The 14,078-nt window shown below is 40.7% G+C and overlaps 1 protein-coding gene across 18 annotated transcripts in view; it reads left to right on the top strand.

The window, feature by feature from the left end:
- zmp:0000001200 (dedicator of cytokinesis protein 9) overlaps positions 1-14,078 on the top strand; it is a 71,873-nt gene that overhangs the window by 54,258 nt on the left and 3,537 nt on the right. For 7 of the 18 annotated variants that reach the window (XM_031858401.1, XM_031858399.1, XM_031858396.1 and 4 more), the window contains exons 24-50: positions 8-123; positions 449-518; positions 607-732; positions 835-906; positions 1,495-1,641; positions 1,737-1,820; positions 1,959-2,070; positions 3,206-3,384; positions 3,489-3,605; positions 3,943-4,054; positions 4,146-4,279; positions 5,850-5,964; positions 6,079-6,145; positions 6,242-6,289; positions 7,775-7,911; positions 8,732-8,847; positions 9,044-9,181; positions 9,282-9,464; positions 10,048-10,161; positions 10,274-10,489; positions 10,715-10,772; positions 10,907-11,013; positions 11,572-11,694; positions 11,813-11,926; positions 12,182-12,187; positions 13,189-13,335; positions 13,427-13,637. In XM_031858401.1, the coding sequence (XP_031714261.1) occupies positions 8-123; positions 449-518; positions 607-732; positions 835-906; positions 1,495-1,641; positions 1,737-1,820; positions 1,959-2,070; positions 3,206-3,384; positions 3,489-3,605; positions 3,943-4,054; positions 4,146-4,279; positions 5,850-5,964; positions 6,079-6,145; positions 6,242-6,289; positions 7,775-7,911; positions 8,732-8,847; positions 9,044-9,181; positions 9,282-9,464; positions 10,048-10,161; positions 10,274-10,489; positions 10,715-10,772; positions 10,907-11,013; positions 11,572-11,694; positions 11,813-11,926; positions 12,182-12,187; positions 13,189-13,335; positions 13,427-13,637 (3,169 nt within the window). Of the gene's footprint in view, positions 1-7; positions 124-448; positions 519-606; positions 733-834; positions 907-1,494; positions 1,642-1,736; positions 1,821-1,958; positions 2,071-3,205; positions 3,385-3,488; positions 3,606-3,942; positions 4,055-4,145; positions 4,280-5,849; positions 5,965-6,078; positions 6,146-6,241; positions 6,290-7,774; positions 7,912-8,198; positions 8,243-8,731; positions 8,848-9,043; positions 9,182-9,281; positions 9,465-10,047; positions 10,162-10,273; positions 10,490-10,714; positions 10,773-10,906; positions 11,014-11,571; positions 11,695-11,812; positions 11,927-12,181; positions 12,188-12,601; positions 12,632-13,188; positions 13,336-13,426; positions 13,638-14,078 lie in introns of all 18 variants that reach the window. The other 11 variants (XM_031858404.1, XM_031858398.1, XM_031858397.1 and 8 more) reach the window with 5 other exon arrangements.

The following is a 14,078-nucleotide window of genomic DNA, read 5'->3' as shown; positions in this document are numbered from 1 at the left end:
CCTTCAGAGTCTGCATGCCATGGAGAGCCATGTGATGATCAAGTTCCTGCCCACCACACTGAATCAGCTGTTTAGGGTGCTAACCAGTGCCACCCAAGAGGACGTGGCAGTCAACGTCACCAGGCAGGTTTCCTCTGGACGATCCCTGACTTTAGCTTAAAATTCAAGTAATGTCATGTAAATGATGATAAACAAGTTTACATAGAATTGGAAATATTACATTTTCAGCATTTATGTATAAAAGAGAACTCGGTAGAGTTTACAATTATTTTTAAAATGATGATTTGCATGATTTTTTTATTTTTTATTTATACGACATATCTGTCATTAGGACTTTCTGGCATGCAAGAACTTTGTGGGAATAATTTAAAACAAACACAAAGTAAATAACTGTTAATAAAAGATGCCTCCTCCGACATGCTTTCCCTTTTCCATTGTTTCCTTTTAGAGTCATGATTCACATTGTTGCACAGTGCCACGAGGAGGGTTTGGAGCACCACCTGAGATCCTATGTGAAGGTAAAATTCACAAGCCACATGAAACAACTCAATATCTATATTATTGTGTGCCTGTACTCATAGTTATCTCTGCATGTGTCTGGTACAGTTTGTATTCAAGACTGAGCCACAAACGTCCGCCACCACCCGATCAGTGCATGAGGAGCTGGCTAAAGCCATGACCGCTATCTTGAAGCCTTCCACAGACTTCCTCACGAGTAACAAGCTCCTCAAGGTGATATAGTTGTACTTTTTTAAAGGATTACACGGTGTATGATTATAACTGCCATGAATTTCCTCTTTATTGTTCTCTGATTGATGTTTGTCTGCCCTGCAGTACTCCTGGTATTTCTTTGAAGCCTTAGTCAAGTCCATGGCTCAGTACTTGATTGAGAGCTGTAAAGTGAAGGTAAGTCTGCCGCAACATTTGTGTTTGACTCAGGGGTGCTTTTCACCAGCTTAGGCTCCTCGCTGTGGTTACAACATGCCAGGTCTTGTGGACAGCCGCAGCACCACAGTCAAAGTAGGATGTATCCACAGTCTGTCCCACACTGCTCTGCAGTTTAATTGGCTGCATTTGTTCATACCCCATAAGCAACCACATCCCTGTGTTTAACCTCCAAGTAAACGCTCCACAAGAGTGGGTCACGCCACTCTAGAAACTGTTTCAGTTAAAGTCCAAGGCTGGGGATATGCTATATTTTTGCTATTGTCACCAAATCACGCAAAAAGACCAAAACCAACAATATGTAATGAAGGAACATGGTCCACATGCAACAGTGTGGCTCGTTGATGTGTTTTTGTGGCACAGAAGAATAAGCTATATGAGGCTTTGGTTATAAAAACAATGTTATTCATGCATTGTAGATTTTGGTCTTTTCATGGGATATTTTTTCATCATGAAACTAATTAAGAATATCACCTTCAACCCTTTTAAAATGCGGTGTGTTATTCTGTGTAATAACATTTGTACAAACGTCCATGCTGCGTCCTACAGCTGTCCAGGAATCAGCGCTTCTCAGCATCCTTCCATCACACTGTGGAGACGCTGGTCAACATGATGATGCCACACATCACTCAGAAATATAAAGACAACCTAGATGCTGCCAGGAATGCCAACCACAGTCTGGCGGTCTTCATCAAGGTCAGGAGCCACAGTTACCGTCATGGTGTTTGAGAGCACCGTCTGTATTCAAGTATACACTTAAGACTTATTTTCTTTTCCCCATCCTTCTGTAGCGCTGTTTCAACCTGATGGACAGAGGCTTTATGTTCAAGCAGATCAACAACTACATCAACTGTTTTATGCCTGGAGACTCAAAGGTGCATGATCAAAACAGTAGAAGCATTTATACAAACAAAAAGTGTCCTGATGGAGGATATCAGGCTGTGCTCCAAGTATGTTTTTGACGAGCGTTGTGTTTAAGCTGCTGCTCTGCTTTCTGTCATTTCCTAATGCAGACGCTGTTTGAGTTCAGGTTTGAGTTCCTACGTGTCGTGTGCTACCACGAGCACTACGTCCCCTTAAACCTGCCCATGCCATTTGGAAAGGGAAGAATACTGAGATTTCAAGGTGAGGAGATCATCAACTTTACCTCTCGATCAAGTACCAAGCCTTATTGTAGTGTAATTCAAATAGGCTTTCTGTTAATGTAGCAGTCTTTTTTTATTCTACAGAAAGCACTTTTTTCGTGTTCCTCAATTAGCTTTATTATCTCCAAATGATGCGGTGGAGTCGTGTGATAATCTAGTAGGTAGGTGGCAAGGGTGTGCTGCTTGCATGTCATCCCAAGAGCAGACTTTGATCTAATCATTCAACCGTGACCAGAATGGGTAAAATGATTTGCTCCAAATTCTGAACTCAATCGGTTATATTCCACTATTGCTGCATCCTGGTCGATGTAGCATGATTGTATATCTATCTTTTTGAAGACACTGTACATAGAGATTATACTGTTTTATTATTTGCGGCGGTATGCGAGTATAGAAGCTGAGATTGGCTCTTTGTGCAGATGTGGGTGAGTTATGTGTGCAAGTATTTTTTTTTTTTTCTGTCTTGAAGTGGTTTGGGATTTATGACTATAATTCCAAAAGACACGTTATCTACTGTCATTTCTAAAGAATCGGATCCTTTTAATGATTGCATGCTAAAAGAAAATGCAGGTTTTAAAAAGATTAAAGTAGTTAAAACATTGTGTTTAACTTGATTACAGCCATTTAGGGGAGTCTTTGTGCAATTTGGTGTTGCTGTGAACAGCTTTTTTTAATTTAACTTTTATTTTACCAGATTTTTCTCATTGCGATTTTAAAATCTTTTTTTCGAGGGAGTCCTGAAAGCTCAATCATAAGCTTTAATCCTGTTTGTCTGTTTCAACAATGATCACTGTTGTCTGTTGTGGAGCAGCCGCTCAGTCACACAGTCTGCATCAATACCAATCATAAACAACAAAAAACATAAATGCCAAGCTTTTCTGTTTGAAGTCAACAACAATAATTTGTCAGCGAGGGAGATTTCCAAGCTTTAACGGTGTCAACGATCTGTATTCTGTCCAAGCTTTCCTGTTGTCTTGTTGTTAATTGAATTGTGTCTGATTGATATTGAATAACAATGTACTCTCATTGTGTGTGACTTCATCTCTATTCACATCCTTCACTCACTTCTCTGTCAGCCAATCCTAATTTCTTCATCCTCTTCTTCCTCCACTCAGATCTCCAGATGGATTATTCACTGACGGATGACTTCTGCAAGAACCACTTCCTGGTCGGACTGCTGCTCAGGGAGGTCAGTGCAGCTCTGCAGGAGTTCAGGGAGATTCGCCAGATAGCCATCCATGTGCTGAAGAATCTGATGATAAAGCACACATTTGATGACCGCTACACCTCCAAAGTAAGCAGTGCCCTCTTACCTCCATCTCTTTCATTTCCACTTTCCTTCAGTGTCGGACGTGTGTGATCTCGAGACACTCTTTGAGATGATTTATGTGTTTTCAGAGCCAGCAGGCCAGGTTGGCCACCCTGTACTTTCCCTTGTTTGGTCTCCTCCAAGAGAACGTCAACAGGCTGAATGTGAAGGAAGTCTCCCCATTCACCAACAGCCACTCCAACAATGTAAGGGAGCCACCTAGTGGCGTCTTTTTAATATTCCATCTACCTTTCATTCACAAGATAAATGAAGAGAGACATGAAAACATCACGCAATCCTACCTCCTGACATCCATACCCAAACCCAAACAAATATAAAATACACAAAGAGAAGGAAAAACATAGTCATAACATAAAACGTGAAAAATATAGAGCCATACATATATTCATTTGTTTTCTAGCTGCATCATATATAATTTTCTTAAAATGTTTTCAGCCAAGACTTAAACCTAGTGGTTTTCCTTACGTACGTACCTCATATAGTATGTGAGTCTGTGTCCATTATACTGTTGTTTTTCCTCAGAATGGAAGAGAAGATTCACTTCATACCAACGTATTGATGACACCTCCCAGATCCAGCACCTTTCTGGACACCAGCTTGCACAAAGATGTTTTTGGAGTCATCTCTGGCACCTGTGAGTGGACAGACGATGCTGGGAAATGGAAAACATGTATAACATTTGGGTTTTACATTAATATAAAACTGCTCCTTTTTGTTTTTGGCAGCTTCACCTCACACGTCGTCAACCCCCAACATCAACTCCGTGCGCCACGCAGACTCCCGCGGCTCACTCATCAGCACTGATTCTGGCAACAGCCTGTCCGAGAAGCACAACGACAAGGGCAACTCTCTGGACAAGGTACATCTCAGAAATTGCCGCAAGATGCCCGTAAAGTAATTTCATACAACGTGTCAGATATCAAATTTAGGCTTCCTGTGACATGCATTTTTAGTGTGCCCCCGGACATATCAGAGATCCCTTGTTGTGACAAAAGCACCTCAGAAAGTCACCCCTTGTTAACTTGTCCCATTAACTTCCCCACCTTATGTGTGCGGCTGTCCGCGGCAGACGGGGAAGTTTGTATGGAGACACTCTGTCAATGTCCTGCGCTACTTTACGGAGACTGAGGAGTCCATGCTCTCCGTGCGCACCAAGCGTGTCACCACGGACTTCTCCCTACTCTCTGTCCCCTGTGTGCCAGAGAGCGCCCTGCAGCCCAACATTTCACTTCAAGTACAAAGCACCCCTCATCCTCCTCCCTAGGAGTGTCCCATCTGGGAATGTTAGTGTGTGTGTGGGAGTTTCCTAGTGTCCTAAACCCTAAGCCCTTTCTTTGCCAGATGATTCTAAGGCTTTGACCTGTTTGTACTCTAGGGTAAAGCAGAGCTGCTGTACCACAGGGCCTCAAGGGGTTTGTCTCTGCTCTTTTTCCAGATGTTTAGAAGCATGCACGCTTAAGGGATTTTGTCACTTTTGAGTTCTTCTCACGTGTGCTGTGTCATTTCTGCTTTCACTGATAGACAGCCTCAAGCTAAATTTAAGTCCATTAAACACTAATTATTTGATTTTCACTATCTGTGCTGTGTTGCATTTTCTGTTGAAGCTGTTCGTGGTAACTTTTATCACAATGTGTGTAACAGCATAAAGGGAAAAGAGGGACACTCATAAGTAATTTGAAATTACTATCAACCCAAACTGCTTTAGCTCAAACAAGTACTTGAAAATAACTGCACCACAGCTTTTGTCCACCTTTTCAGGAAAACTAACTTTAGCCATCCACTCCCCAAAGCACTCGTTAAAAGGCCAAAGCCATAGCCTCATACTTTCCATGAAGTCATCCCCAGCTAGTTTCATGGTCTAGACTAACTGCTGGCAAGGGAACGTGCTTGGTACATCGCCATCCCCTCCATGTGGTAGAGCTGTTGCTCCACTGGTTTGGTTCTCTCTTCTCCCTGCTCTCTGCCTCAGCTGGAGAAATGGTGTTTGTTTTCCGTTGGCAGTTCTTCCACAGTAAAAAGAGCCCTGCAACATCAAGAGAGAATGACTCCACTAGTGTAGCTTGACGACTGTAACCCCAGGCCTTCAGAAAACTCTTATTACTCATGTCATAACATCTTTAAAAGCCCCTGTGTATAGTTTTGACTACTTTTAATGTCTAATGCAATACAGGTCGAAGACTCAGTTGTCTAGACTTTGAACTATGACCACAAAACTAGATGTAAAGTGTACAAAAAAATCTTTGTATTTTGTAATTTCTATGGAAAATACACTTTGTCTTTTGGAAATACAAAATATAAACTGACAATGGTTTCTGTAGACAGTACTTGTGGTTTATCTTGATGCAGCAAAAGGAGCGAGACAGAGCAAAGAGCCATCCAGGATAATATATTTGTCTGTCCTCTGCCTGACCAGATACTTTGTCCCTCAGAACCAGGCTGCTTCAACCCTGGGCAGTACCCTGCTGCGATGTGATAAACTGGACCAGTCAGAGATCAAGAGCCTCCTCATGTGCTTCTTACATGTGCTCAAAAGCATGTCTGAAGGTAACATGTCACTCCATCTCGCTCCTGAATATCTGTGCTCACCATCTTTCTGTCTCGATGCATAAACACTGAGCTCACTTACATGTCTACAATGTCAATCTGTCTTTTTTCCAGATGCTCTGTTCACATACTGGAACAAGGCTTCATCTGCTGAGTTAATGGACTTCTTCACTCTTGTCGAGTAAGATGCCTTACGTTGCTTTCATGACAACCTCGACACTGCAAGTAAAGCATTAGATTTGATTGTGACTGATGTTCACTTCCTTGTTCCTCACAGAGTGTGCCTCCATCAGTTCAGATACATGGGAAAGAGATACATCGCAAGGTAATGTTGTTGTCAGTGTCTGAAAGCATTGCATGACCTTCAATTCTCTTAAAAGTTTTTAAATCTGAACAATGATTGAGTTGAGTTCTTGATAAAGGATTGCAGGCTTTACGTACAGTTGCTCCTGTGTTTAGGTCGGTTTGGTCAAGTTTGCATTCGTACTACTGCCACTTGGAGTAACAGAAGCTCCACCTTTCAACCATGTATCCATTAGCTTATCCATTAGCTAACTATGAACTACTACTTTCAGCGGTTTCATCATTTATTCATTAGTTTTAGCTAAATATTTCGACTCTGTATCCAGTCCTTTGGCTATTTTATCAGTTTATCCATTACTTTTAGCCAATCCTTTTATCTACTTCGCTAAATATTTCAACGGTTTTAATTACTTTTAGTTTTCCAATCAAACCACTTATCAGTTACTTTAAAGTAACCATTTTAACTTTGTATCCATTACTTTTCCACTCCACCACTCTAAATGACAACATGTGGTGTCTTAATGGTGACTCAATTGTTATGTATTTTTTAGATTATTTTGTATTTTCTGTTATTTCCAATACATTTAGCTACTCTACAATCTGTCCATGGACCATCTGGCACCTGCAGAAATAGTCCCTGAGGTACAAATAACCTTGGTTGGGAACCACTGTTCTAGCAGATAGATATCTGACTATTATGAGAAGACAAAATACATTTCCTGGAGTACATTATTGAATATTAAACGTCATAACATAATGACAATGATGTAGCTACTTATCGTCTTCATTTTAGATCATCCAGTGTAAGACAGCATTGCTAATGTGTGTGACGGTTGAAAGGGTGTGAATGTATGTTGAGCACAATTATGTGACGAGTATTTATCCGAACACACTTACTGTAGCTCTGGCCTGGACTCCCAGAGGGCTTTGGGTGTTCACTCTCTCTAACCTCCCACCACTTTTCCTATCTCTATTCACCTAAATGCTGGCAAGTTTAACAAAATGAAATAAAACCCTGGCTCCTGCCCTCTCCTGCTTGGGTAAGACTGAAGGTGGAACTGACTTTCTCAGACTTAACGCATGATATCTTCTCACCCTATAGAAGTTGCAGTGCTGTGACACAACCACTGGCTCTAAATTCATATAGCATCTCTCTCTTCTTAAGTGCATGACGTTTGCTTTCACTCACTGCTTTAAAGCTGCTTCTGCAATTATGTAATTGAACTGCATGCAAAATCTACAGCACGACTTTATTGGATACATGCTTCAGTTGGTATATGTGTAAAAGTCACCCAAAATGTTACGTTTTACTACGATACATTTAAAATCAAACAAGATATTTAAGTAGATGTTATGAACCACGGTTTGAATACAAGCACATCTGCTTTTGCTCTCAGGACATTTGAGTGATATTTACACCACTCAAGTGTGCAGAATGGTGTGTCGTTCACCCTAACCTGCTTCGCTAACCTGCCATTCGTCTAACATTGACCTGTTTCCTAAACAGGAACCAGGATGGGGCAGGACCCGTAGCACATGAGCGGAAGTCTCAGACTCTGCCTGTGTCCCGTAACAGGGCGGGAATGATGCATGCCCGCTTACAGCAGCTCAGCAGCCTGGATAACTCATACACTTTTAACCACAGTAAGTGCCCCATACTTTTCATCAAACAGCCTTTTACCAGAGGATACCCGCCCTCCTCCGCCTCACTCTGTATAGTCTCCTCATACTTTTTCACCATCATCAACATCCCCCTCATACTCTGTTTAAACCCAGCCCGCAAGACATGCGTGCAGCATCAGTAAATTAGATTGAATTGGTGCGAAGGTATTTGTGTTTAGCGTTATATTGCTTTTACCTAAAGGGCTTAATAAGCTATTTGCTCAGCCTGTCAAATGGCGTCATTTAACTCAGTTTCTTTGTGTTTTCAGTGTAAGAAAGATTTCAAGTATTCTTGGAATATCTGTAGACCATGGTAAGAATGTATCAGGATAGCAGGACGTTTGCAGACTGTTACTGACTTTGTTCATTTGGTTAAAATTAAGAGCATGCCCATTTTAACTGAACACTAGCTTTCTTTCCATACCTATGGCCAGCTCATCTACTCTGAACTTCATTTCATTCTCTGAAAAACAAAATCAATGTGAAATATATAGAGGTTTCATTCCAAAACACTACCTGTATATTTGAGAAAGCAAATGCTGCTTGAAATTAATTCATAAATATAAAAAAACTCAAATGTTGGCTCAATTTGTTAACAACATTTGTGCCTCACCAATGCACTATTCATTTGATAAACGGTATTGATTTTGTTCGTAGTAAGATTGTTTCAGTTTGGAATGAAATTGTCCAGCTTTGCCTTTAACACTAAGGTCTCATATTTCAAGAGATATGATGTTGAAATGGTCGTCCTGTGCACCGGTGGGGGTGAAACAGCTTCAGCTTTCTCTTGTGTATTCTTTAGCCTATAGTCACTCGGATGCAGATGTGTTGAATCTGTCTCTGCTGGAGGCAAACATCGCTACTGAAGTGTGCCTGACCGTCCTGGACACGCTGAGTATCTTCATCATGGGATTCAAGGTAACATAAATAGCATAGTACTTGGCACACATTGACTGTACTAGTGAACTTTGCATTGGCACCATTTTTCTTTAAATGCAGTATTTAGGTTTTAATCAGTTATTCTTCATAAAAAAAGCTGAATGTGAATCTTGTTTCTGTGTTTTAAATCAGATTTCGTCCGTTTTTTAAAGATAATCGTCTGTTTTCTCCACAGACCCAGCTGTGCTCTGACCACGGCCACAGTCCACTAATGAAGAAGGTGTTTGAAGTCCACCTCTGTTTCCTACGGATCAATCAGTCAGAGACGGCCCTCAAGCAGGTCTTCACTTCACTGCGCACCTTCATCTACAAGGTGTGAAGGACGTCTGTTTACCCACCTAACAGTTCTCTGTTGTTGCTTGTGATTGTCGAAAGCGTTCCCTGATGACCTGTCTCTCTTCTTCACCCTCCAGTTTCCTTGCACATTTTTTGAAGGGCGTTCTGACATGTGTGCTGCTTTCTGCTATGAGATCTTGAAGTGTTGTAACTCCAAGCTGAGCTCCATTCGCAGCGATGCAGCCCATCTGCTCTACTTCCTCATGAAGAGCAACTTTGACTACACAGGTCGCAAGTCTTTTGTCCGGACGCACTTACAGGTGGGATAGTCCTTCTGTAGATCTAACTTATTAAAACAATTAAAGCTCTCATGTTTACATTATTTGAACTTAATGTCCTTAAGACCCTGGACCTTGTTTAATTAGCTTTATACTTCATGATCTTTCTTAATGTTGTGAGAAATGCTTATGAACAGAATTTTAAAGAGATGCCATGTTACAGAGTTCTAGCACAGAAAATGATGCATAACTTCTAACTGTTTGGGGTCCTAACTGTAAAATATGGTTGAATGCAATGCATTTTTATATTCTCTGTAACTGTGTTTGATGTTAACAGTAGCACTACCATATCCTAAATGAGCTTTGAAATGATTTATTTCACTATTTTATTGTTATTTTGTGACATACAATTTTTTTTTTGTACTTTCATTCAATTTTTATGCCCATTTTGTGGCAAATGGAACTGTTAACTAATTGGTTTATTTTAATTTTGATCATTACTGTATTTACACATACAGTTTTACGGTCTGTGGGACCTCAAACAATGATGACGTAACGCCAGCAAGGCTTATACAATATTTAATGATAATAATTAATAATAATATGTTTCTTTCTCTATTTTTAGGTGGTGATTGCTGTCAGTCAATTGATAGCTGATGTGATTGGTATTGGAAGTACCCGCTTCCAGCAGTCTCTGTCAATAATCAACAACTGTGCCAACAGTGACAAAACTATTAAGGTCAGCAATTAATTGATGTGCATGATGGTTCCACTTTAACAGTTAAAAGTATATATGCTTAAACTAGCAATAACATGACTGACTGCTCTCATCTCTGCATCCTCCTTAACAGAACACAGCCTTCCCATCAGATGTGAAGGACCTGACCAAACGCATCAGGACAGTTTTGATGGCCACGGCTCAGATGAAAGAGCACGAGAGAGATCCAGAGATGCTGGTGGACCTGCAGTACAGCCTCGCCAAGTCTTACGCCAGCACGCCTGAACTACGCAAGACCTGGCTGGACAGCATGGCCCGAATCCATGTGAAGAACGGAGACCTGTCAGAGGTCTGTGATAAGGGAGTCTCTGTGGCTGAATAGGTTGGACTTTGGTATGATAGTGGCCAATTGAACATGTGATGGACTCACTTTAGGTCTGTGTGTGGTGATGTGTCTATACAGTATAAAATATCTCATTTGTTTTGTCCAGTTTATTGCGGGTGATGCTGTCCTGTAAAATAATTAATAATTTCAACATCACTTTGCATATCTGACCTGAGTTGTTGTTCACAGGCGGCCATGTGCTATGTGCACGTTGCAGCGCTTGTGGCAGAATACCTGCGGAGAAAAGGTGCTGCGATCATTTATTTTCACTTGCATGCCACACGACATCGCTATTGTGTATGTTCAGTGTAATCTTTCTTGTTTTTGTTTGCCTAATGTGGCCGATTGTTATTATATTGTCTCATCTTGTTCTGTGCTCAGGCATGTTCAAGCAGGGATGCTCAGCGTTCCGTGTCGTGACTCCAAACATTGATGAAGAGGCGGCGATGATGGAGGACGTTGGCATGCAGGACGTCCATTTCAATGAAGTATGTGACTGTGCTAATGACCGTGCTAAGATTTGAACAAGTTAGCAAGAAGTCAGTCTGTGGTCTGACCACATCATTAGTTTTAATTGATTACATTTAGATTTTCAAAGAGTTTTGTATTTTAATAGAGACTAGCTCCTGCACCCGCTGAGGTTGAATGCACTTTTTGTGAGTTGCTTTAAACAGAAGCATCTACCAAAATGAATGTAATGTAATGTTAATGAATTGTACCAAGGCATATATAATTATAATCATCTGTTGCAGGAAGACAAAACATTTAACATCTTATTTTAAGCTCTCCAATATTCCAGTTTTTAAATATTGAATAATCAAATGTGTAACATAATTAAGATTATCATTATTTCAATATTATGACCACGAAAGAGGTAGCGTGAGACACACTTATACGTTATAAAAATAAATACTATCTTAAAGAAGGCAATTTTTGCGGATGTCTACCTGCATTTCCCAGCACACTAGGATACATGTAGATGTGTAGAAGAGGTGTCGATTTATCGAATACTGATCTATTTTTCTCCATCTCCTGTTACCCTGCAGGACGTCTTAATGGAGCTTTTGGAGGAGTGTGCAGATGGACTGTGGAAAGCTGAGCGCTACGAACTCATCTGTGACATCTACAAGCTCATAATCCCCATTTATGAGAAGCGCAGGGACTTTGAGGTACGTTCAACTTCTTTTATCTCCCTCCAACAAGTCCATCTAATTTAACCCAAGTGTTGACATTAGTATCTACAAATACTAACCAGATTTGAAATGTTATTTTTATGAATTTGCACAGAAACTGGCCCACCTGTATGACACACTGCATCGTGCATACAGTAAAGTGACAGAGGTCATGCACACAGGAAAGAGATTGCTGGGCACCTACTTCAGAGTGGCCTTCTTTGGCCAGGTGAGTTTATTTTTATTTTTTCAAAACAAACATATTGTTTATTTGATTATTTTTTGCACTAACTGTATTTAAAATGATATAATTTCACAAAAGAGCAAAAGTATTAATTTGTTTGCTGAATATTGAAAAAGTAATTCGCACTAAGCATGAGGGCTGCTGAAGATGTTTTAATTTTATTTTTAAGAGCATGACCACATGCAGTGGCATTCTCTGATCCACTCTAATACCCTTCTCTGCTTTCTGTCCTCTTTGAAGGCAGCGGTAAGTTGTGCAGTAGACCTTGCTAGCCTTTCTGGGCAGCATACGTCTTTGTGTGGTGTTGGTGCTGCTTGTCCTTCACGTCACCACTGCTTTTTACTCTTTTTCGAACTGTGTTGCATGGCGCTCTTTCACTTTTGCTCTCATTCCAGTGTTTCTGCTTTTGTGTTACAGATCTGACTTTATAAGATTTAGTACTGACCCTCATTTTTGTCGTATCGTGTGAAATAATTTGTTGCGTGTGGTTACCTCTGCTTGTGTGCTTTAATAGAGATAAACGCATCCATGTCTCTTCCGACATGGTGGTCTAATCACTGATGCAGTAGTATGAATTAGAGTGTGTTGATTTCATTCAGGTTTTAGGTAGTTCTCGTGGAATAACAATGATTTTATTTTCTGCTGGCCACACCCCTGTAGCAGTACCACTTTACAGACTCAGAGGCTGAGGTAAATCAATAGGAAAGCCAACATTGCAGTTGGACTGCAGTGATGTGTTAGGCAGTGTTGTGCTCCTTCTCTAATGCAATCGATGCTTTTTCAAGTGCATTGCTCATTTTTTAGCCGTAGAGTCGTCCTAATCTTAGTAGTAAACCCTTGATGTGCATGGCTTCACCCATCTGTTCATGGGACTTTTGACCATTTACCTACAAGACAACTGACTAATCTAAGTACCCCAACTGACAGTGTGAAGTCTGTGCTCCCACCTGTGTCCTTTGGTCCGTCTTACATTATTGAACTGACACTGACACACAAACTGACTTCTTTTCTTTCAGTCTCTGTGCTTGGTCATTAGATATAGAGGGTTGTGTATTTGTGGAATCTGCTTTCAGCCCAGCTGGGAATTAAAGAGTATTTTACCATTTTCATTTCAACAAATTGTTGTAAACCCTTCCACTCACATCCCATGTATGGTTCGATGTGGTACTGTTTGCTTCTTTATATCTTATTCGATAAAGATGCTGTTTGTTTGTTATTCATTCTGACCATGTGTTATCTGTCTTTAGGGCTTCTTTGAAGATGAAGACGGTAAGGAGTACATCTACAAAGAACCAAAATTCACTCCTCTGTCAGAGATATCTCAGAGGCTCCTTAAGCTGTACTCTGACAAGTTTGGACAGGAGAATGTGAAGATAATCCAGGACTCTGGAAGGGTAAGACTTTATGGATATTTAATTTGTGATGAGCGTTGACCCATAATTCTCATAAAATATGTCACTAATCTGTACTAATGACTTTCTGCAGATTAACCCCAAAGACCTGGACTCTAAGTATGCGTACATCCAAGTTACACATGTGACCCCTTACCTGGAGGAGAAGGAGCTGGTGGACAGGAAGACAGACTTCGAGAAGAGCCACAACATCCGTCGCTTCGTGTTTGAGATGCCTTTCACCATATCGGGCAAAAAGCAAGGCGGGGTGGAGGAGCAGTGCAAACGCAGGACTATACTAACCAGTAGGTAGCTCTATATATACTGTTAGTGGTAGTGGCACATATGCTGTTAAAGGCGTACTATTAGTCTTTAGTAGCTAGCTGATACTGAGTTAATATAGATGTTTTAGAAAGTTCCTACAGAGCCACAGAACACATTACACAAATGTTATCACAGGCTGAGCAGCTCTCATCATCACTTATAAACTGATCTCGATGTGTAAAGGAACAGACATGTAAATAATCTAGATGGTGTCTTCTGCATCGAATGATCCTAAATAATCTAAAAAGTGCTACATGTTTCCCAATCCTCACAAACTTTACACCACTGTCTCCCCTAATTTGGATATTGACACATTTGATAAATGCACTATGTGGAAGGCTGTCACATGGGTATCAGTTGTTGAGGCATTACATGACTCAGCAGAAAGGTCCTGTGCATAAATGGAAGATCTTGATTAGATT

The sequence above is a fragment of the Anarrhichthys ocellatus genome, unplaced genomic scaffold (genome assembly GCF_004355925.1).
Source record: "Anarrhichthys ocellatus isolate YVR2014 unplaced genomic scaffold, GSC_Weel_1.0 scaffold20, whole genome shotgun sequence".
Classification (NCBI taxonomy): Eukaryota; Metazoa; Chordata; class Actinopteri; order Perciformes; family Anarhichadidae; genus Anarrhichthys; species Anarrhichthys ocellatus.
The sequence above is the reverse complement of the archived record's forward strand: the minus strand, read 5'-3'. Positions and strand labels throughout refer to the sequence as shown.